General features: G+C 38.1%; 4 protein-coding genes across 5 annotated transcripts; 1 reads left to right on the top strand and 3 right to left on the bottom strand.

Annotated features, from left to right (window-relative positions):
* Window positions 1-749: 749 nt before the first annotated feature.
* Window positions 750-22,663, top strand: LOC117790238 (sodium/hydrogen exchanger 9B2). Of its 2 annotated transcripts, XM_034629595.1 has the most exons (11): window positions 750-863; window positions 1,614-1,910; window positions 9,537-9,966; window positions 17,618-17,905; window positions 17,982-18,164; window positions 18,227-18,402; window positions 18,468-18,574; window positions 19,893-20,081; window positions 20,655-20,798; window positions 21,104-21,205; window positions 22,099-22,663. In XM_034629595.1, exons 1-11 carry the CDS (start codon window positions 848-850, stop codon window positions 22,363-22,365), a joined length of 2,199 nt encoding a protein of 732 aa, XP_034485486.1. In that variant the 5' UTR covers window positions 750-847; the 3' UTR covers window positions 22,366-22,663. The 2 variants fall into 2 exon arrangements, with proteins under 2 accessions (XP_034485486.1, XP_034485487.1); XM_034629596.1 differs by lacking the exons at window positions 750-863; window positions 1,614-1,910 and adding an exon at window positions 7,678-7,819.
* LOC117790241 (odorant receptor 94b) lies at window positions 10,666-11,843 on the bottom strand. Its single transcript, XM_034629599.1, has 2 exons — window positions 10,785-11,843; window positions 10,666-10,719 (listed from the first exon to the last, which is right to left on the bottom strand). Exons 1-2 carry the CDS (start codon window positions 11,841-11,843, stop codon window positions 10,666-10,668), a joined length of 1,113 nt encoding a protein of 370 aa, XP_034485490.1.
* Window positions 12,978-14,554, bottom strand: LOC117790239 (odorant receptor 94a-like). The gene is made up of 3 exons (XM_034629597.1): window positions 13,812-14,554; window positions 13,093-13,459; window positions 12,978-13,031 (listed from the first exon to the last, which is right to left on the bottom strand). Exons 1-3 carry the CDS (start codon window positions 14,552-14,554, stop codon window positions 12,978-12,980), a joined length of 1,164 nt encoding a protein of 387 aa, XP_034485488.1.
* Window positions 15,616-16,897, bottom strand: LOC117790240 (odorant receptor 94a-like). Its single transcript, XM_034629598.1, is given in 4 exon segments — window positions 15,616-15,669; window positions 15,735-16,101; window positions 16,159-16,732; window positions 16,735-16,897. Coding segments are annotated over 4 exon segments (1,158 nt in total).
* Window positions 22,664-24,010: the final 1,347 nt, after the last annotated feature.

Raw genomic sequence — 24,010 nt, 5'->3', positions numbered from 1 at the left:
TTTTTTATTTTGTCAAAAGAATTACTTGACTTACTGTGCACACATACCATTCATACATATATGTATATTTAGATTGTTTGGAAATGGCAACATTTTGGAGCGCTCTTGCTCTCTCATTTTTCTCTCTTGTTATACCCTAATCTTCAAAATTATAGAAGGGGTATTCCGATTAATCATTCAACTTACGCATATGCTAGCTTTATAATACATATGTATATGTTTAAATGCAATTTGTACATATTTAATTATGTTTGAAATACATAAATTTAAATAAATAATTAAAATATTTGTAATGTAAGGGGTATACTTTAGTCTTTAATAGGCGCATTTACTTTTTCTAAGCGCTCTTTGTATTTTTGCCGTTTGAAATTACGTATGTGTGATGTGTGTGCGTATGTGTCGTCTGTTTGGCAATTAGTTTTAGTTATTGAAAAGCGCCACAGTACGAGCTCGTGGTTAAGTACACTTATTTATATACATTTGTTTATATACATATCGGTATGTATTTAGTGCTAGTAATATTTGTTTGAATTACGTTTTTTAATTAATGTGCTAACAAATATGTAATAAAATTAATATCAATCCGTGTGTTTGCTCACAGTTTGTTAGATCGCAGACATTCGGGCCGCCCTCAGCATTAGAAGGCGTTGCATTGCCGGTGCTCCGCTGGCGTCGTTTAGTTCACTTTGCTGTCTTCTCATCGCTTTCCCGTGCAACATATTCGCTTTTACAAGCGTATTTATCAGTCATTGATTCGGCGGTTAATCGATTGCGTCACATTCGTCACTTTAAGTCATTTTCAGGTTTTGTTATCGTTTTTATTTTGGTTGCATTGCAATATAAAAACATGATTAGACAAACCGGTGAGTCCAATTATTTCAGTTTCTTAACCATTTTAAGCAAAGTGTGTTTAAAGAAGAATATAGTCAGGTGTGTTTTACAAATCTCTAACAGCGCCAAAGCAACCCAAAAGCAATTGTTTGTGCTGCTGAAGACAAAAAAACACTTGCTTTCAAATGTCTACAAAATTCTTGAGAGATTTGACAAAATTTAATATTTATTAAATTTAATTAAAATATCTTTAAATTGAAAAAAAAATAAAAAAACTCTAATATTTTAGGAACACCAACATTTCGAACTGTTGTTTTCAAAAACATTTCACTTTGAAATCTCTAGAGATTTCTGGAACACACCTGAGTATTCGAATAAATTGGTATGAATAACGATAAATGTTAATTTATATTATTTACTAATTTATTGCTTTGGAAAATGTGTCTGAGGTGCCACAGAAATCGAAACCATCCGAAAATCTCCCAAAAAAAATTGTTGAGATATTTCACAAAATGAAATATTTATTGACTTAAACTAAATAAATTTTTAAATTGAATAAAAATGCATAAAATACCTTATATTATATAAAATATTTCACAACCTAAAAATTTTGTTGAAGAAGAAAGTCGATTTTTTCTACTTCGAAAATATGTTCGAAAAACTAAATCTCTGACATTTTAAGAACACCGACAATTCGAACGGTTTCTCTTCAAAAACTCTAGAGATTTCTGGAATACACCTGTATAATTATATCAACTTGCTTTCCTTCTTGAAAATTCTAGACCTTCATGATATCGTGGCAACCAATGACGGACCCCCATTGCAGAGATATCGCAAAAGATCTCTAAGTGAGTTAATCAATTCCAAGGTGCCAGAACAAATTGAAGACAATAAAATGCCCGTGGACCTGTTGCGACGAGCCAGCGAGACTGCAACGATTAGCATTCTAGATTTAGAGTCGGAAAATGAGCGCCTATTGGGTGAAAAGCTGGCAATGCAAGAGGATAAAGGTCAAAAGCGTCCGCAGCCTCCGCCGCGAGCAAACATGTTCAGCAAGGGACAACAGAGCACTGGAAACGGTAAGTTTATTTCATTGGAGTCCAAAATGTGACACCCAAAAAAATATTTGATATATTTTGGACACCACTGTTTTATTTCAAAAACAAATATAAATAAAGAAAATATAATGGATATGTAAATATTATGGAATGGAATCTTGTGGCATGAGTGTTGCTATAAAAAGGGAACCCATTCCAAAATCAGTGCAAATGGTGCGAATATGAAAAGGAATTCGTCTGACGCATTGCAGAAGCGAAAAAATGGTCAAAGCTATTTGGAGAATGCAGCGCATAGCAACGCGAACCAAAGCAAAATTATTTTACCCGGAAATGATTTTCTTGCACACACGTACCATATACATATACATATACATGTCTGAACATAGTGTAGGGAATACTTACAAAGAGGGACATCGGCGCCAGGATGACACACAGACATTCCCATCGATGTCAGAGTTGACGCCGCTGTTGGCTGCCACAAAATGCACATACGCTCATATATGCATATGTATGTGTGTGCTTGTGTGTGCTTGTGTGTGTGTGCAATATCGTGGTGCACATTGTTTATTCAAAGCTTTTGTTTCTCGTCGGCATTTCCCAAGCTAAGTCTGATCCGTAGCTTGTTCACAAGCGTTGGTCACACTGTCTGAACGTCTGTACGTCTGTACGTCTTTATGTCTGATTGAGGCGTTCCAATTCATAGTGAGCTTCAATAACAACGTACTCGGAACATACTGTGAAGAGTAGGAGATTCTACTCCCAAGTCTTGCATTGGCGCCATGAGGGCTATGCCTCCCGGAATAAATGCCATCTCTGCGTTGGCTTACACATACCCAGATAATTACATGCATATAGTATGTATACGTAAGTCTTCTTCTACATATGTATGAATTCGGCAGTTTGAATTTAGCAGTTTCGACATTTCCGGGGCTGAGCAGAGATTTCTGCATGGTTTATATTTCCTTCAGCTGTAATATAAATATAAAGCACATCATTTAGTTGGGTAAAGCCAAAGTCAGTGGCAGACACAATGCTCAGAATTCTTTCTTTTAAATATGTTACAATGCTGTACAGGGTATCCAATAGTTCATCACACTCGAATGCGGCTCAGTGAGTTGTTTTTATTGTGCGAGCATCATGTTTGTTGTTACAGCCGCGCATATTTCCAGCGTTATAATAAAGTTATTCGCTTGTTGTTTTTCCAAGAACTCAACTATTATTATTTTTGTTACAATGCTTTTACAATTTCGTAATGGGTTTTATTCAACTTCTTATTCAGTTTTTTTTTTTTTTTATAATTTTTAAGCTTTGACTTACGAATTTGCACTTCGTTTCGCATTTCGAATTTTATATGAATAATGTGTAAATAAGCCTCGAACGCGGTGCATCAAAACTTGCGAACCTTCAGGAATAAATTAAGACATACCTATGGATTTTTTTTTTGTACCCACTGCAGGCAAATCAATGTATGTACACAGTAAGTACATATTTAGTTACGTATGTACATAATCCATATACGTGCATATAAATATATGTATGCATTTGTATGAATATTTAAATGCCTGTGAATATGTTTATTTGCATGACTCGATTTAAATGTGGCACAACAACAAGTTTTTCTATATGTAGAAAATGCTTGGCGAAAATGGAAATGGTTATAACTCTCCACGTGGCAAGCTGGGACGTCACGCCCCCTCTATAAATACAGCTTGGGGAAAATGGCGACATTTCTGTTTACTTAAATCTGCAGCATGAAAAACGATTTGCACTCACAAAGTCACCATTGATAAATGAATCTTGGCAAGAGCAACAACAGCATTGCATTTATACACAAGTACAAACTGTGTGTACATGAATACACAGTCAGTACGCGTGCATATGTTGATATTACGTATACGCAGCGTTTGCCCAACAATTATAAATGACTACGTCGGCCTCACTGCGAAGGCGGTATGAGTATTTGCAACAGTTTTAGCCAAATGAATAGGAAAATTTCAGCACACACATGATGATACGAGATACGAATGCGAGCACAACACAGTAAGTGGCAAGGCAAAGATATATGTATGAAGGAAAGACAGTAAGAGGGGCAAGGCAAGGAAGGCGCCAGACGCTTCATTTGACGTGCCACACATAATCCCCTTTCAGATGCTGCACACACACACTCGCACACACACACACTCGCACATGTGACGAGCTGCTTGGTTTCACTTTGATACCATTTGCATTGAGTCACTGACGCTCACGCTGACGCTGACTTGCTGCTGTCGTGCTCAGCCCCTGTGGCAGTTGTACGTTGCACATAACACATCGCACATCGCACGTCGCACATCGTACTCAGCTGGATTTTAACTTGCCCAGAGTCACTTAAGCTGCATCGAAGCAGCAAACGGAGGTGCCTCCACTTAGAGTGGCATCTGTGGGTGGCAGTAGCCAATTACTAAACAACGTTTAATAGAGCGCTTTACATTTGCACTATGACTATGACTTTATAGTGCTTGTGAAAGCATGCTTTGCCTCTCAAATCTTTTCTTTTATCAAATTTTCAATTTGTCCCTGTATTTATGTAGCTTATGAATGGACATGCATGCATTCCAGTTTGCATTTCATAGTTGACCTGCTTTAAGCTTAAACTGTATCTGAGACTGGGCCACAGATTGTGGCATCGTACGATTACGAGTCTCAAAGCCAGCATGAGCTTTTCCACTAATGACATATGCTATAAGCTATATTCATGACGCTGTGTCGCTTGACTTCAGATCAAATCGCTGAGGCATAACTCCAGAGCGTCAAGAAGTCACAGGGCTTTCTATAGGATGTCTGGAAGTGAGTTTAAAAGCGTTAGCTGCTTTCACAGGGTAAATCACAAAGCTCGTCAAGTGAAGCTCGTTCCTGCACTCCATCCTGACTTTATGCTAGTAAAAAGAAATTATATTTAAATGTGCTGACATTGCAACGCGCAAAAGTCCTTCTCTATACTTCAGACGCACGTTCAAGTGTCTTTTTTTTGTACTATACTTGTAAAGGTAAACCCACATCCTGCAGATAGATATGTATTCGTAGAGCAGAGCCAATGACGTGCTTAAAGCTGACATAGCTCAACAAACAAATAAAATGCGTTTTTCTTCTACGGTTTCACACAAAAATCAATAAACCTTTAGACATTCAGGTTGATAACACATACACTACTTAACTACGATTATTAATATTTACTCGTTGAAAACAAAATGCGATCAAAATACAAACAAATTGCAATTGATGAACACAACATGTTGGCAAAAAATCCAATGAATTATCTTTAATCTACTGCAAATAATGTTTTTGATTTTAAAGAAGTTTTAAGTTAAAAAATCTCGACTGTCAGATAAGTACCTTATACCTTGTTGAAGAGACAAGCAAAAATTAGAGGAAAGCATTTTAATATACATGTAATGTGAGCTTATTTAAAACGCATTTTGGATTACAATGTTTCTTTATTGTCCGTCTGACTTTCTTCTTCTTCAGTATAGGGTATCTTATACAGCTTAAGAATTTCGTTGAAGCTACTTATAGTATGTTAGCATTTTTTGCTCAAATAAATTCACAAGGCTAAAAATGTTTGTCTGCTTTATCTTCCTCAGTTTGAATGATTTTCTTCTCCTTTCAGTTTTATTATTTGTGTGGCAAGTTTTTCAATAATTGAATCCAAAATTTTGTTCATTTATGCACTTGGCTGTGAAAAACTTTGGAACTATTCTCTTGACTTGCCGTTGGTCAGTTCCACAAAATAAGGCAAGTTTAAATGACCAAAAAGTGCCACTGGCAAGAGCTCAAAAGGCAATGATAACCAAACTACGCATATAAATAACTCGAAATTCTTAACAAAAAAGTAAGATTGGAGAAAAAAATTAAATAGATGGATGCCGACGCAGATGCAGATGCGAAGAATGCAAAGGAGGAGCAGCTAAGAGAAATATTTTCCCGACTGTCCGACTGTCCGAATGCCCTGGAGTGTTCTTTGCGTTGCTCTCCAAAATTGACTTGGAAGAATAATATTCAATGGAGTCCAGTTCCCCGCTAGCTTCGCCGTAGGTGTATATCAAAATTCAAGAGCGTATATCTTAAAGTTGGTGCCACAGAAGAACCCTAATGACTTTGGCAACTTACAGTTCCACGAGTACATAACAATTTTTTGTGTTAAGTGCAGTGCATGAATATGAAATATCACTAAAATGCACACACACACACACATACGCACAGAGACACTGGCGATTGGAAGTGGCAACTAAAGCTTGCCGTCTTACCTGCCTCATGCAACTCGGAGTGCACACTCCTTTTGCTATCTTTGCTGACACCTTGCGCAATTTATGAAAGGCTGGGCAACAAAAAGAAAAATTGTGGTTAGGGAAAGGGGAAAAACACGGAAAGGGCAATGCCGCAAAAACTTTTAAATGCGGCACATTATTCATAAATGTTGAAAGGAGGAAGAGACTGCAGAGTTCCAAGGGGGCAGCAGACAGGGCGGGGAGGGGGGTGGCTAACTAACCAAGCGAAAACAGTTTGTTATTGCTCTGCTCAACATCGCGGAGATATTTAAAATTAATTATGGATTGTTAAATATTTGTTGCACTTCAAACACGAACTTCGCATTGAACTTGTAAATATTTGATTTAAGCCTAGAGCCGTGCCAAGTCCAGCATAGTCAAACTCCAAAATATTCGGAACAGAAGTAAACCGTAGTGGAACGGTAAATATTTGGCCAACTCACATACTGTTGATTATGGCTAATTAATTGATAAGCAAATGCTTGTAAACATAATTTGAACGCAATGCCGCTCGGTTGCTCGTATTTTTGGCTGCCACATTTAAGCATCTCACACTGTCCATGGTTCCTTATCATTCCAAGAAGTTCGTTCTATTCACATAATTCTGTATAATTTTGCAACTTTCCTAACTACTATATTTCTGTGTAGATTAATGTATTCTGCTAATCCAATTAAATTTTTATCATAAATTAAATTAAATTTTTGTTTGCTATAAGTCGTTAAAATATATAGTAATCAAGTCTTTTGTGAGAGTAAAATCTTACGAATTTTCATTATATATTTTTTTTAAAGAGAAATGAGATTTAGTTATGTTCTGTGAAAGTAGCATCTAATCTTGAATTGATATACTCTAACCACAATTAATGTGCACGGCTTTTTCGCTGTTTAAAAAATCGAAATTTTTTAAAATATATCTTGCAGATGTGCGTGAGCACATATTTTTTAAAATACAGTGCTTTTCCTTTTAAGAGTATAAAGACTTTATTAATTTTTTAAATTTTTTTAATAATTGATGTACAATAATCTTTCTTAGTAAAAAAACATCAGTTAATATTAGAAGATCATATATTGTGTAATTTATAAGATAATGTGCATATTAATTTAAACACATTATTTATTTATTTTTTCAATGGAAAAACATTCAATGGAAACATTATGATTACACATTATGTCAAAAGAATGTGCACTTTAGAATTCGAGTATGACAAAGGGTATTTTATCTTCGTTATACTGCAGCGATCAAGTGAATCATACTCTTGTTGTTTTGAGCATTTAGAAAAAAATTAATATTCTTTTCTCAGCATCTGGTTGTGCTCTGGGGGCTCATTGTCGCCTCTCTGTTGTTTCAAATTTATTTGTTAATTTAGCAAATTAGAAAAGCGAATGTCGGAGCGTGAAGCGCTTGTGGCACTCGAGCAATCGGACTATCGAGAGGCGTTTGGGAGAGTATTGTGGACAGATTCGTTTATGTTTTTTATTAGCATAAGATATTGCAATAGTGAGTGTACGTGTACACGTATATAGATATTCTCCCTTTGGTTTCTATTGGTATGAGATTAAAATGATTCGCTTGTAGCTCTGTCAGTTGTACGCTGTCGTCTGGAGCGCATCAGATCAGAGAGATTAGTTAGATTTATTTCATTTTTTACATTTTACTTTCATTAAATCTTATCGTCTCGGTGCGTCGAGTCGACGGTAAGTCGTTCATTACAACGTTGTTTCCCATCGACTTTTTATACTAAAAAGTGTGTCTGGTAAATTCAAGTGATGCGGTTTATTTACATGAAAAATACCCAGAAATTATAGAAAAATTATAATCATATACAAACTCAGAGTGAATCAATTGTATATTTAAATGAGTCCAATGAGTGCAACGTGGGGCGGCAATTACAAATTAACATTAGTCTCTTCGATCCCGTGCTTGAACTTAGATGTTAAGCTTGGAGCAACTTTTAATCATTGATAAACATTTTTTTTTTTGCATATACATATTCAATTGTGTTGAGAATATTTCTGAGTAAAGCAAATATTAAAAGTGCATCAAGAAAAGATTTCAATAGAATTTGGTAATAAAAGTGTCTTAAAATATTGAAAATATATCTTTAAGTCTTCATTCCCACCGTCTGTTTTCTGCTCTAAAAGTGCCTGTTATAGTAAGGTTAATTAACCTTGCCAATTGATTAGAGCTTCCGAGCACGTCGCATGTTGTAAATTGATCCATAATTGGCACGTGATCAATCAGTGCAAACAGGCAAATTATTAAAAAACCTACAAATTTTGTCACCAAATATTTTGTGAACAATTAACAAGTCCGAACTCGGTGACAAATTGGTAGAAGATTGTGCAGTTAAAACCGGTCATAAAATGTGAAATAAAGTGTTAATTTCACACCGAACTGAAACCATTAGATACTTGTTTCTGAGAAAACTTCTAATTTCGTGAGTGCTTGTAATACTTCCCATATAACTGCAGCTGCAAGTCAGAATCAAGTTCAGTTCGAATTCAAATTAAATAGTTAATTTACTTCAATTAGAAACCATTAAGAGATGAAGTGTTGAGGGAGTGAATGGAGAAAAGAGAAAAGAGAAAGGAGAAAGGAAAGGAGAGCAAAGCTGGCATTAACAACACTCATTATCAATGGAAATATTTATGTTTTGCACCTGCAACACTTACTTAAGTGGCAGCTACAGTTGAAGTCGAAGTCGAAGTCGTAAAGGCGAAAGTGTCAAGTTGTCGTTGTGACAATAATGCCAATTATGCCACGTCGTCGTTGGAGACAAGCGGCACTTGCAACACTTTAACCCAAGACAGCCCCAAGACAACTTCCTGCCGTTGTCGTCGATGTCGATGTCGCTCTTGTTCTTGTTATTGTTGTTGTCGTAGTCGTCGTCGCCGTCGTCGTCGTCGTCATCACCTTTTGCAGTCGCCATCGCAGCTGTCGTAACTACAGCGCAATCAGCGGCTGTCAATCTATGTTGCAATCTTTAGTTTGACATCAACGCGCTGTCGACGTTGCAACGTCTTGAGTGGCATAAAGGCGGCAGAGTCTGAATTTTACAATTTAAACGTACATGCCTCCCCCGTCAGGAAGAAGTGTACTTTGAGATAGGATGTGGCAGGTGTCGACCCGTTGCAGCTCCTTTTCCTTCCACAATTCACTGGTATTTTAGTCATGCATGAGCTCCACAATTGAATGCAAAATGGGTTAAATGCAGCTTTGTGGCACTTATAACCAATTTACAAGGTCGAAGGGGAAATGCCTAGCCGGCAAAGCATTTACATTCTCGTTCGAGCTTCAAGAGGCATCCATTTAAATACGTTTAAATCTGCTTGCTACTTACAGGCAAGCGAAACCAGCAACAACATCAACAGCAACTGCAACAGCAACAACAATTGCAGGCGAACAATAGAGTCGCAGTGTCGCAGAGTAACAACATGACGGAGAATGGCAACTCTGCTGCTGGTGGTAATCCTGCACTGCCAGCACATACTAAATTAGACATACAAAAATTCTCCGAGGAGCACAATAATGTTGCCGCGTCTGATGTTGCTGCTGTTGTTGTCGCTGGCAATGTGGACGAGACGGCACAAAATGCAGCAACAATCATTTTAGCGCCGACATCATTAAATTTAACAAATACAACACCAAATGCTCCCCCCGGCGGCAACAACAGCAACAACAATGGCAACAATAGCAACAGGACTAACACAGACAGTGGCAACAATGGCACGGGTTACCCAGCACACGGCGAGCACTACAAAGGACCTAAATGGTAAGTGAAAATGCTCATGTGGACAAGGGAAAGCTTAGACATCCAATGTGTCTTCTCATCCCTCTCTGCATACATACGTATACGTATACATGTATGTCTCTCTTCTTCTCCTCCTCGTCTGTGCACATTTGCTTAACCCTTTGAATGCATTTCCGGCTCAGCAAAAGCAGACTTTAACACTTGCATTGCACGCGTTTTTCGCATATCCGTTTTGTTGCTGTTGTTCCTTCAATTGTTGTTGTCTACTTTTGTTCAACATTATATTTTCGTGCTGTATTTCTTTTATGTGCTAACAACGTTGGCCCTACTCCTTCTCCTTCTCCCTCTCCTTCTCCTCTCCCTACTCCTCTTCGTTGTCGTCACGACCAATGTCTGTTGCTGCTGCTGCTGCTGCTGCATTGGTAAGGCGTGCTTCCGTTGTTGCACAGGAAACGCCGCCTGAGCCGGTGTCTGGGCCAAAATGCACTGCTTTATTTATTTATTTTATGTATTTTTTTTTTGGCTGTGACACCCGTTTTAATAGCTGTTAGAGTGGCTGGCTTTAGTGGCCAGCATGAACTGGATCTGCCGCAAGAACAACAATGATTATTGTACAAACGTGGCATATAAATTGCGAGCGTTGCAAGCTGGCATTTACATAAATGATGGCAATGACCACACGGTCTAAACTGGTGCCAAGTTCCAGCTGCTTGTGCTTATTTACTTTGATAGATTGAGCAGCAGTGCAAAGAAGGTGTAAGCATTGTTTATGGTCTGTTGAAAGAAAGGAAGAAATAAATATAATCTATCTAGGCCACAGCTAAGTGATCAGAGTTTACCTTCATGAAAATGGGCAAACCGATTTCAAAGAAGATGCCAGCACGTACTTTGACAGGACGCTTGAGGAACTCCATGTAACAGATGAGTTCCTTGCGCGTCTGCACCGAATACTCCAGCCAATTGGTATTGAATACGCTATTTGTTAACTGATTCGCATGGACGGTTAACTGATTGCCGTAATAGCAAGGCAGAAAGATCTGAACGATCATCACGGCCACAAACTGCAGAGTGGCCAAAAAGAGACCCGGATTCTGTTGCCAGCCCATTTGAACTAAACGATAGCCGCTAAAGCAGAGAATGAAGGCACTTAGCACCACCTGGGAGAGCACATAAGGAGACACGAGGAGCTCGCATTGCCGGGTAAGAAGACGCACTCTCGTGTAACGCTGAAAGACGTGTTGCAACTCTGGAAGAGCCTTTGTTTCCGACTCGTGTTGCAAGGCCAGCAGCCGGATGTTCAGCATGCGGTAGAGCAGACCAATTTTGAACATGAAATAGCAACCCAACGAGTCCAGTTGGGTATTGGAAAGGCAGCACACAGTCATGGCCAATACATTGTAGCCCCAAGCATAGAAGTAGCCCTGGGAATTCTGCCACTCAAAGGGTACGTAGTAGCCGAAGGGCAGTTCATATGTATCCTGCAGGAACACGCTAAAGAAACCACATAATGCCACAATGATGGCACCGCCAAGATACGAGTAGTAGATGCGTCCAAAGTGACGTTCCTCGCGTTCCAGCAACCTTACATCTTCCGGCTCAACAAACTTCTCCAGCTCCTCCATGAAATTGTAAGCTTCCTCTCGCCTATACCAGATGTTGATGATCTTAATGAGTAATGGCAGCTGTGTCAGCGACATGTACATCACTCTGCCCGCCTGTTCCAAGTCAGTGGAGGTTATGACCTCAAGCCACATCAGCGCAATTTGGGTGAAAGTCAATGGCAGGTGCAATACGAAAGGGTAGATGCGCTTCATCCAGCTCCAGGTATCATTTTCATCCTGCCACTTCCAGATGCCAAGCCATCGTTGAAGTTGAAATAGAGTTCGTACTGCGGTCATCTTAAGTTCGACTCCTACTTCACAATAAATGTCCCTTAAGTAGAGGTTCCTTTTATAGACTTGCCGGAACCAAATTTCATAAACATTTTATGAAGACCCCCCTTGCAGACGATTGTCCCTTACCCTTGAGCCTTCAATTTATATGTATACCTTGTATTCACATAATGCAGAAGGTATAATGAGGTTGCGTTTAAACTATGTAACGTACGTAAGAAACAATCAATTACAGATACATTTTCCTAATCTCTTTCAACAGTCCAGCAGAAGCTGTACTCATAATGCATATGAAATTCTGAATATTGAATTTACTGATTATGATCAAATTTCAGGGTACTTTGAACTTTCCTGCAGGGTATATCATAGTCGTCTTTGCTATTTTTCGTATCATTTCCATGTTATATCTATATGTTTTACTTTCACATTAAAGAACTAGTTCCACTCATGATCTTTCTTCATTTACTGCAGCCCTGAAGCCTTCCCTCTATAACGTATCATATTTATAAATGTAAAGCCAAGGCAATTACAATAATTGTCTTGCTGACATAATAAATCTAATTTGTTAATTATTTTGTTACATATTGAATAAGACACGCAATTGCTATGTTAAAGGTATTCAACAGTTTTTATTTATTATTAGGAGTCAGTTGAGGGATAGCTCTACCAGAGATTGCAAGCTTATGTCTTATGTCTTATGAATAAAACGAGATAGGACATTTGATCTATATCAAGACTGATTTATGATTGCAACTAAGTAATCTTCAGATTATAACTTTTTCTCAAATGCGTTTTCTATCGATTATTTTTATTGAAGCATTTTTACACATTTACATTGACTGTTTGACCGGATCTTTTATTAAACAATTTAATGCATCCAACTCAGATTCCATAACAGCGAATGATAAATAAGAATTTCTTTTATCTTCTTGTGTGTTCTTTCCTTTGCAACCCAAAATAAATTTTTAACATTTAGTTTCTGTCATAATTTTAATGAATATTTATTTAAATAAAGTTGAATAAATCGTTTATTAATTTAAGACGCTTAGACAAAAACGCTTAAATTAAGAATAGTTCATATGATAGTATTATTAATAGCAGTACTAGTTGAGTAGATGGCTAAATTATTAGAATCCTGTTTCATTTCGATGCATTCAGCAGCAGTGCCAAAAAACTATATGAATTATTGATGGTCTGTATATAATAAAACAAATTACATTTAATGTATGCCATGAAATTCAAATAGATATCGAACCTTGACAAAAATCGGAAGTCCCACATCAAAGAAGTAACCAGCACGAATTATCACAGGGCGTTTCAGGTGTTCCATGTAGATATTAAGGAGTTTTCGGAGGTGAGGAGTGCACTGCAGCCAATTGGTGTTGTAGACCTCGTTTGTTAACTGATTGGCATGGAATGTGATCTGGTTGCCATAATAGCAAGGCAAGAATATCTGTAAGATCATGACACTGACAAACTGTAGCATAGATATAAATTGGCCAGGATTGGCACGAACTCCAACATGTTGCAGACGATAGCCGCTGAAGCAGAGTATGAAAGCACTGAGTATAATTTGGGAGAGAACGTGGGGCGATACGAGGGTTTCACACTCCACCGTTATTCTGAAATGAATAAAAAATCAAATTATAAGGGCATTTTTAAATCAGTTACAGATTTGATTTAGATTCGTTGATCAGCTCTCACAGCAGCTAAGAAAGGACTAAGGACAATAGAGCAGAAGCATGAATAAGAAATAAGTAAAATAGATATAGAAATGAAGCTGAAAATATTAAAATTATAGCAAAAAATTTTTTTTTAACACTTTTGCTCACTTTGTCGAGTTCTTCTTAACATCTATAAATTGTCATGTTGAAAACTGTTAACGAGTTTTAAATCAAATGAGTGGTTTTGATTTGCGCTTATAACAAATCTTAATCTGATTCAGATAAATAAATAAATAACATTTCTTTTGACCTGCGTATGTGATTATGCATTTTAAAAATCAGGCGGAGCTGCTGCTCAAATTCCAACTCATTGTCCACATTCCCCAAGGATCTAAGTCGCATGCCCAGCAGTTGATAGAGCAGTGATACGTGAAACATAAAGTAGCATCCGATAATGTCCAGAGTCACATCCGAGATGCAGGTTACTGTCATCCCGGCCACACTAAAGCCATAAGCATACCAATATCCTTTTTCGTTCTGCCACTGAAAGGGAACAAAGTAGGCAAAGGGAAGCACATATTCCTTGAGGAACAGGACTCCAATGCAGCCGCTGTATACCACACACAGAGCGACAAGACCGTACAAACAGAAGAACCACTTGAAGCTTTGCTGCTCCCCTCGCCAGAATCGTATTTCATCCTGAGATCGGAATTCATATTCAGGTGCATTTTGAAGATGATGCATCAATTGCCAGGCTGCCGTTCTTCGATACCAGAGGTTCAGGATTTTTACAATGAGAGCCAATTCAGTGATGGACATGTACAACACCTGCCCAGCTTGCTCCAAGTTGGTCGAAACGAATGCCTCCATCCACATCAATCCAATGAAGATAAAGGTGAACGGCAAGTGCAGCAGATAGCGATAGATTTCCTTGATGAAAACAAGAATTGGTAACTCATCCTTGGTTGCTGGTGACCAGGGCCACACACCAAAGACTCTCATGATCTTCAAGAACAAATGCATAGAACTCGTGCGATCCTTATACTTCTCCATTTATCTGCTCTCTGCTGTTCATTGCGACATCGCGGTGCCTTTTTGTACCCGTCTGCAAGAATAATTGGCAGCAATTACGACTTCATAATTTAAACAAGCGTACACGAAAGGACAATTAGGCCTTTTGTGGTTTGGTCTCTGACATTTGCAATGACAAAGGAAAATGGCCAATGATGTGAGTAAAGGGAGAGCCAGAATAGATTCCACCTAGCACTGTTGATATAAAATACTTTAACTCGTATAATCATATTACAATAAAACGAGCTAATTAAATTGACTTTCGTGAAAAATCGACAACTTAACTCTATTTTGCTTGTGCCTAAAAATTGTAAAGTTTAATTTTTCTTCATCTGTATCTATTTTTCATATTTTCCCTACTAAAAAAAAGGGTTCTGAGAAAACTTGATAATTGTTACTCGATTTATTCATTTCCGATTGATCGTCATCTATATTTTTTTTAGATATTAATTTCGATTCCAGTATGGATTTTGCTCACTGTCTAGCACGTATTTATATATTTGGGATAGTCCGATACATTCTTACCAAATATGCTTCATGAGGGATCACTTTATTATATAGCTTCCAGTCGCAAATATAATACAGGGTTCAGCAAAGTTATTATGTAATTGATTAAAAATGTAATGCATCTATGTATCTTAGATACCTCAACATCTATATAATTAATTTTTTATCAACTCGTATGCAGTTTTTTCCAACCCAAAATAATCTTTACAATGACGATTTTTTTCAATAAAGGTATATATTATTCGATAATTGCAGTGAACTTTCTAGTAAAAATATTAACAACAGTGATACTAGTTGTAGCTTTAATAGTGTTAATACTAGAATAGTTGATCAGATGTTTCAACTCTCGTCGGAGTTCCGGTATTAGTATTATTCATGGTTTTTGTAGAAATAGGAGATGTTGTAATATCCCTAATAGTTGTAGTTTCTATAATCATAGTATAATCATAGTGGAGCTCAATCAAAAAGTGTAGCAATCAGTATTAGAAATAATTAACTAAGTATAAATGGTACTAGTAGTAATGTCCCAATCCTTTTCATTTCGATGCATTCAGCAGGAGTGCAAAAAAACTATATGCATTGTTAATAGTCTATAAGTAATGGAAAAATATTAATCATTAAGTTTTCATTTGGAAAACGCGAACTGAAGTCGAACCTTGACGAAAATCGGAAGTCCCACATCAAAAAAGTAACCAGCACGAATTTTTACAGGGCGTTTCAGGTGTTCCATGTAGATATTAAGGAGTTTTCGGAGCTGAGGAGTGCACTGCCACCAATTGGTGTTGTAGACTTCGTTTGTTAACTGATAAGCATGGAATGTGATCTTGTTGCCATAATAGCAGGGCAAGAATATCTGTAAGATCATGACACTGACAAACTGTAGCATCGATATAAATTGGCCAGGATTGGCACGAACTCCAACATGTTGCAGACGATAGCCGCTGAAGCAGAGGATGAATGCACTAAGTATAATTTGGGAGAGAACGTAGGGCGATACGAGAGTTTCACACTTTAACGTTAGTCTGAAAGAAAGTTCATTAGTAATTTATTAAGTAAATAAATCCAGGTTCTCTTTAAACCTGCGTATGCGTTGATGCAGCTGGAAAATCAGCCGAAGTTGCTGCTCAAATTCGAGCTCGTTGTCTAAATTCCTCAATGATCTCAGCCGCATGTTCAGTATTTGATATAGCAACGAAACGTGGAACATAAAGTAACATCCAATCGTGTCCAGAGTCACATTCGAGATGCAGGTTACTGTCATACCGACTACACTAAAGCCATAAGCATACCAATATCCTTTCTCGTTCTGCCATTGAAAGGGAACAAAGTAGGCAAAGGGAAGCACATATTCCTTGAGGAACAGGACTCCAATGCAGCCGCTGTATACCACACACAGGGCGACAAGACCGTACAAACAGAAGAACCACTTGAAGCTTTGCTGCTCCCCTCGCCAGAATCGTATTTCATCCTGAGATCGGAATTCATATTCAGGTGCATTTTGCAGATGATGCATCAGTTTCCAAGCTGCCTTTCTTCGATGCCAGATATTCAAAATTTTTACAATAAGAGCCACTTCAGTAATGGACATGTACAACACCTGACCAGCTTGTTCCAAGTTGGTCGAAACGAATGCCTCCATCCACATCAATCCAAGGTAAAGGTGAACGGCATGTGAAGCAGATAGCGATAGTTTTCCTTGATATAGACAAGTAATGGCAAGTCATCCCTGGTTGCTGGTGGCCAAGGCCACACACCGAAAATTCTCATGATCTTCAAGATCAAATAAACGGATTGTGTACGATCCTTGTGCTTCTCCATTTCACTTGTTTCTGCTGTGCATTGCGACTTCACCCTGCCTTTTGTACCTGTCTGAAAGGACAATTAGCAGCAATTATGATTTTATTATTTAAACAAACGTACACGAAAGGACAATTAGTCCAGGTCGTGCTTTGGTCTCTGACAGTAACCATATCAAATGAAATGGTTAGGAACGGGAGTTAGGCAAGTGTGTGACTGAGAGATACCCTCTCCGATTTCGATTACTTGTACGTATATATTTAAAAAACAAATTAGGAGTAAACGTACGCAAATAAATTTAAAATTAAAATTTAAAATTTAAATTTAAAATTATCAAATATTTTACATGTTTAGAAATTTTTTTGTATTATTTTAAGATGTTTTTAAATTATAATTTATTTTTGTACTCTTTTTTTAAATTTAATTAATATTAGATAAGTATAGAAATATAAATATATTAAAATTAAAAATATACTAGTAAATTACCTAAATTGAATTGATATGTGTTTCAAATTTTAAACTGCGTTTGGTAAACCAACTTTAATTCTAGTTCATATTTTTATTTATTCCCCGATATGTTGATTTAATTAGAGAAGCTTTAAATATACAGGTTACCCTTTTTCGATATATGTATACAGGGTATAACTGTGAGTGTATTACAAGCTTCATAAACTCTTCTAGTTCTAGTTTGTTAACTGAAGTAAATGGTTCATACTGATTTTCTTTCTCTTGCATTTGCAGGTGGCGTCACTTGGTTCTGCACTGGTCGCTTGTGTCGGAGCATGTTGCCCTGCTGGTGATATTTCTGGGTCTCTGGGCTCTGGGTCTGGCATTGTTGCCGGAATATGCGACACCCTCGACTACCATCATGCGTATTATACTGCTTTTTGTGGGTGCACAAATATCGGGTATACTGGTGACCTTCATCCATTTGCCGGACATGTTGGGCATGCTCTTCTTTGGAGTGCTCTACACCAACGTGGGCTTGGCAAATTTCGAGGGCTACCAACGCTTTGAGGTCTTTTTGAGGTAAGTTGTGTTTCGAAGCCAGCTCAAAAGATATTTCCAAATTTGTTTTTTTTTTATTTTTTTTTGTGGAACACAGAGAAATGGCTTTAATCAATATCATGCTGTTAGCTGGCTTGGGTCTGGATGGCAGCGCTTTTAGGCGGTTGTGGCTTATGATTCTGCGACTGACACTGGTGCCGACCATAGTCGAAGTGGCCGTAATAGCCGTGCTGGCTTATTTCACCTTATCCATGCCCTGGCTATGGGGCATCGCTTTGGGGTGAGTGTTTCAAGTGTGTGTGTGTGTGTGTGCGTGTGTTTAATCATTCATTTGCCTTATAGCCTGGTCATCACAGCCGTCTCACCCAATGTCGTTGTCACAGTCATGCTGAAGCTGAAGGAGGATCGACTGGGATTAAACAGTGGCATCCATACGCTCATCTACGCAATGACCACATGCAACGACGTCGTGGCCATCTTCATGTTTGGCGTCGTAATCAGCATTATATTCTCCACAAGTACGTGCCACAAGCGTGCAACTGGCAAAGAGTGCACTCACAATTGCTTCCATTCATACTTACAGGCACGCTGACACAAAAAGTGCTGCAAGGTCCCATTGGCATTGGTATTGGACTTGTTTTTGGCTATCTATACGGCATGATGCTGCACTATTTGCCATCTCGTAATGCGGTAAGCAGCGTTGGGTAGTCGCAACCAGACAAAAGCCTTACTCTATGTCGTTGTCCCCCCTGTTTCCCCTGTGCCTGCAACTGTTTGAGTCCCTGTCCCTGTTGCACTCAAAATGCGCATTCACTGAACACTTACACACTCAATCAGCGCATTTAATGATGCAAAACTCGCGCTGCAATATCAGTGGGTGGCTACAAAAGCTATCATACATATGAGAATTCTCTGTCTCTCTCTCTCTCTCTTTCACTCTCTCTCTCTCTGCGTGTGCTTGGGCACATTTTGCATAAAAAGACACTTACATCCAAACGGCGACGATGACGACACGGACGAGAATGAGGATGACGATGGCTCTGGAGCTGGAGCTGGCGACATTTGCGACGACAGTTACTGCCAGCGTCCATTGAAAGTTATGGCAACAGCGCGTTGCAGGCAGCATGCAGCATGCAGCAGGCAGTCGTCGCAGTCGTGGCAGTTGCAAGTAGCAGCCCGCTACGTTGCAACCACAAAACTCATTGCCGCAACTTACACCGCTAATGGCGCGCATAATCAAACGCCATGGGTGGCACTGAATGTCTTTGAACTGGCGGAAACTCACACACACTCACATGTAGTACTCATAACTTTTGTTTTCGCCTGTGCAACTTTCATGGCCGCAACCAGGCCAAACCATGCCACACCACACCACACCATCGCAGTGTGTACAAAAATTGTCACGCTGTGCTCCGCTCAAGACGCGCCACTTGCATCCTTGCATATTTTACACGACTGCCATTTATAGTGGGTGAATCTCCCTCTCTCCCTCCCCCACTCTTTGCTCCCTCTCTTTGCACTCGCTATGTGCCTGTCATCAAGCCTCACTGTCTGTGTGGCAGTTACCCAGTGCAGCTTTTATTTTATTATTATAATGCGATCCTATTTTATGATTTCGTAGTCACCGTTACTACTAAGTTGTATACGAGTTTCCTACACATTTTCTACATAATAGCATGCATATATATTTTGAATATTAACGGAAATTTGACAATAAGTAAGTGAACGGCCAAAGAACTAAATATTTGTATTTAAAATCTCCCATCTAGCTTGCAAAATTTTAAAATATCAAGCAATTTAAATTTTGTCCATGTAAAAACCATTTGTGGCATAAAAAGTACATCTCTTTTAAATTTGTCTCTAATGTGACAGGGGGAAAAAAACTAATGAACTACTTGCCTCAATTAATAATGCTTCATAGTAAGAAAGTATTATTACGTATACGCACTTTAGCTTCATATATTTTTTAATATATTTAATTATATTTATATACATACTTACCCTGTAGGTTTATGCTAATGGATTGCGCTTTGTTCTGACCATCTTGGGTGGCACCATTGCTGTGATGGGCAGTCGCGTTATTGGCTTCACTTCCGCTGGCGCTTTGGGCTGTGTGATGATGGCTTTCATTGCAGGCATTGGCTGGAAGCGGCAGGAACAGAAGATGACGCCACAGCAACTGCAGGCTTATCAATTGGTAAGTGGCATCTACTTAATATATACAGTGGTCGGCATATTTATTTTGACAAAACGTAAAGTTATATCTTCTCATAATTTAAACTAACTTTATGAAGATTTAAGTATCAATGAAAAGGTCATTTAAATCCTGTTTGAATGATACAAAAGAAAGAAATTTAATGCAAAAAGTTTCTTCAAACAATTCCAATAGTGACTGCAAAAAGAATTTTCCAAAAATCTCTTTGCCTATATTTTTAATAATTTTTTTAAATGGATGATCTCACAAAAATTTTGTATGAAAAGGAGGAAAAAGTGTCTAAAATATAAATTTTTAACAATATTCAAAAAATCATAAAAAATATAAGCAAAGAGATTTTGCAAAAATTCTTATCCAGTCACTATTAGAATATTTTGAAAAAACTATTTGCATTACAACATTATTTGATTTAGCCCGAGAAAAAAGTTTTAAAATTTGACTCAATTCTACTTCGACATAAATTCAAAATTTTCAATGGGTACTAAATGGGTTAAGAAAAATTTTGTATTATTTAAACAGAGTTTTAAATGCATTATCAATTTAAAATTTTTGCAGGCCAGTGTTCCAAAACGTCTCGATCTGTTGTGGAAATTCCTGAAGCCCGTCTCGTTTGCACTCATTGGCAAGGAAATCAATTTCAATGTGCTCGACGGTCGCGTCCTGGGCTATGGAGCACTGCTGGTGTTGCTCGGAAGTTTGGTAATTAATAATGTCGTGGCGTCGCGACGCTAAAAGAAATAAAAATGAGAGAGAGAGAATGTTGCATGCCACGAATTTAATTTCTTTGGGGTTTTTTTTAACCGTGCATGAGAGCATTTTGTTAGGTGACAGTTCCCTGCGGCTTGGCCAGCATGTTGGCCAATCCGCAGAACATAGTAAACTAAAAAAAAACTCCAAATGAAAATGTTCTTAGCCGCAATTCAAATGTTACCTGCCACACAGTGTGGCACACATTCATACGAGTCTGTACTAAGTCTTTCTCTCTATTTTGCTTTTCGTTGCAGTTCCGCTTGGCTTTTGCATATTTATCCACATATGGCGGAAATCTGTCGAGAAAGGAACGTGCCTACATTACAATTTCCGGTTTTCCCAAGGCAACGGTCCAAGTAAGTTACACCGTACGTCGTGCTGGACAGTGGGATTGTGGGATTGTGGGACAGTGGGACAGTGGGGCGAGGTGGACACACAATGGAACATTGAAAGTTTTTATTTCAGTTTGACATTGTTGCTGTTGTTTTTATTGTTGCTGTTGCTGCTGCTGCTGGACAGTTGGCCGTGCTAGTTGCCGCCAGACATTATTTGGGTTATGTTGTTTTCCCCAAATGCTTAAGTTATACTCGTATTCGCAGATCATGTTGTCGTTGTTGTTGCAACCTGACCATTGTCTGTAGTTGAACCACAAGCGGACATTTTGAGTGTGTGTGTGTGTGTGTGTGTATGTGTGTGTGTGTATGCCGTGTGGTTTACGCGCTTTTGTTGCGCTGCCAGTCTGCGGTTTGGCCGGAATGTAAATGCTGCATTACGTTTGCTTACACTTCCCAGTTGCAACCTGCTGTTGCAGCAGCTGCTGTTGCTGACACTTTTGAACATGCGCCTTATTTCGAGTTTCGAGTTTCGAGCTGCAAGTTAACTACACCGAAGCACTCTAGCAAACCAACGTCATTTGTTGTTGTCCTTTCTCATATATTTTTCATCCTTCTTTTTTGCTGTTTGCCTAATATGCGGTTGTGCATAATTCACTGTCAACCTTTTTTGTGATTTAATTAAAATTTTAGGAGAACTTCATTTAATCCTTTTCGTTTTCGTTTGCTGTTTCCCTCTCTCCCTCTTTGTTTCCGTTTCCGTTGCTGTTGCTGTTGCTGTTTCCGTTTCCCTGAGCAGTTGCGACAGCATATCACTCATACGCAGCGTTAGCTAGCCTCTTAAAATTATGCAGCATAATCATAATACGAATCTCAACGTTACGTTTTTATTTTCGTTTCTTTTGTCAAATAAACAGGCTGCCCTGGGACCCGTCGCATTGGATTTGGCACGTTCTGCCAACGTCGCGAGTGATTTGACATTGGCCAGCAACGTGCTCATCATTTCGGTTCTGGCCATTATTTTCACAGCGCCATTGGGTGCCATTTTGATGCTACGTCTTGCACCATTTTGGCTTAAACGTGGCGACACCGTAGACATGGCCCAAACGCCAGTGACACCACAGCGAAATCAACTCAATAATGTCGGCGAACTGACTACAGTGAACACTCAAAAGAGTTCATAACACTAGGACGATTCTATGGTTAATTCTAAGCTAATTTCAAGGACATTCGGTGGGGGGTAGCATTTTATTATTATGAACTAATTAATTATTGTTTTAATCCTACTGTATTTCGTAGTGCATTAACTAATATTAACTGTACTTAACTAAGTACTTAAATTTCATTTATAACGAAAAGTGTCAGATTAATCATAGGAAAATAATTAAAATCAATTTGACAATTGATGTTAACAATTGTTACTTGTCTTCAAAATAGATAAGAGGAAAAACAAATATTCCAGCTAAAATCTGCTGCTCGTAACAAAAGTTGCTCAAATTGTCAAAGTTTGGCATTAATCCTGCCAGACTTAGGGTATGTATCCAAAAACAATAATGAGGCAAATGCCTGAAAAATGACCCGCAGTTCGCATTCGCCTCGTAATGTTCACTGTTTTTTGTTTTACAATAATACTTTGAATTTTCGGCACCTAATTATGACGAGATTTTGTGTTAATCCCTGGACCTGGATTTTACTAATTGGTTTTTCAATTAATTAAAAGGGATTAACATGTTTTTCTGTGCAGTCAGCGAACTGTCTGGGCATTAAAATGAAATGAAACATGGACAAAAAATATAAATATTATTTCGGGAATTTCAATTTAATTGCGTTTAAACAAAGACCAGAACTGGAAAGAGAAAGGGTAAGTTTTTCATTGAAGGTAATGTTTATTCTTGGCTTGAGTTCAAGGTGAAAACTAAAAGTTGTTTAAAGGATGAAATGTTAATTGAGTTAAAACACATTTGCCAAACTATCCGACGAGTCGCGGCTCATGAAAACGAATTCTCGGAAAAGCTTTTTTAATTGAAAACTGACTGTGAATGTCCATTAAATAGCCTTGTCCTCATACATATGTATTTGCAATGCAAGAGACATAGAAAGAGAAAGAGAGAGTTGGCTCTTTCCCTCTCTTCTGTAGCTGTTATTATTATGGTCACTCGCATGATGGCCAGAACTGAGTTGGCCATTCGTTTGCTGCAACTGCGGCCAGCTGAGTTAACGCATTTGGATCTCTATTTTCCACAAAGCTGGAAATAAATTAAGAGCAAAAAAACAGAAAAAGCAAAATAATGAAATTGAAAAATGCATCATTGCATGTCATTTCTGTGATTCAGTTTTATTCTCATCCAGCTGCGCATATTTTTAACTGCATGTTGTTTTTTCTCCTCTTCTGCTCTTCTGCTATTCTGCTCTTCTTCGCCTCGGTTTTTCGTTTTCTTTGTGCGGCATGGGAAAAAACGAGTTGGAAATTGAAGGTAAATTAGTGTTATTAAAATAGCTGCAGAGAAATAATTGCGCAAGTAAATGAGAATTTTAATGAAAATTCTTTGGTTTGGTCTTCTATTTCTTTTACTCTCTCGTTGTATTTATTATTGTTGTAAAATTGTAGTTCTAGTTGTTGGTTTTGTTGCTGTTTATATTTGCATTACCTTTATTGCCATCGCTGAGGTTCCCACAACTATTAAAATAGGAACCAAAGCTTATTCGCTTTGTCATTACGCTGCCCATTGGAGTTGAGCTGTCAAGCAGGCAGCACAGTGTAGGGTATTAACAATTCGTCTTACTTCTTTGAGTTGCATGCTCATTTTATATTCTTTTTATCAAATGTAT

The sequence above is a fragment of the Drosophila innubila genome (assembly GCF_004354385.1).
Source record: "Drosophila innubila isolate TH190305 chromosome 3R unlocalized genomic scaffold, UK_Dinn_1.0 2_E_3R, whole genome shotgun sequence".
Lineage (NCBI taxonomy): Eukaryota > Metazoa > Arthropoda > Insecta > Diptera > Drosophilidae > Drosophila > Drosophila innubila.
Note: the sequence above shows the minus strand (reverse complement) of the source record. Positions and strands in the feature narration are given on the sequence as shown.

What these genes read in the sequence shown, in the direction of transcription:
- LOC117790238 (XM_034629595.1), top strand. An exon ending in CGCTTTGAGGTCTTTTTGAG is followed by an intron (nt 17,906 to 17,981) that starts GTAAGTTGTGTT and finishes TGTGGAACACAG; the next exon opens with AGAAATGGCTTTAATCAATA. An exon ending in CTATGGGGCATCGCTTTGGG is followed by an intron (nt 18,165 to 18,226) that starts GTGAGTGTTTCA and finishes TTTGCCTTATAG; the next exon opens with CCTGGTCATCACAGCCGTCT.
- LOC117790241 (XM_034629599.1), bottom strand. Translation starts at nt 11,843, where the DNA reads ATGACCGCAGTACGAACTCTATTTCAACTTCAACGATGGCTTGGCATC. An exon ending in GTTTGCCCATTTTCATGAAG is followed by an intron (nt 10,720 to 10,784) that starts GTAAACTCTGAT and finishes TTCTTTCAACAG; the next exon opens with ACCATAAACAATGCTTACAC.
- LOC117790239 (XM_034629597.1), bottom strand. Translation starts at nt 14,554, where the DNA reads ATGGAGAAGTATAAGGATCGCACGAGTTCTATGCATTTGTTCTTGAAG. An exon ending in ATGCATAATCACATACGCAG is followed by an intron (nt 13,460 to 13,811) that starts GTCAAAAGAAAT and finishes TATTCATTTCAG; the next exon opens with AATAACGGTGGAGTGTGAAA. An exon ending in GACTTCCGATTTTTGTCAAG is followed by an intron (nt 13,032 to 13,092) that starts GTTCGATATCTA and finishes TATTATATACAG; the next exon opens with ACCATCAATAATTCATATAG.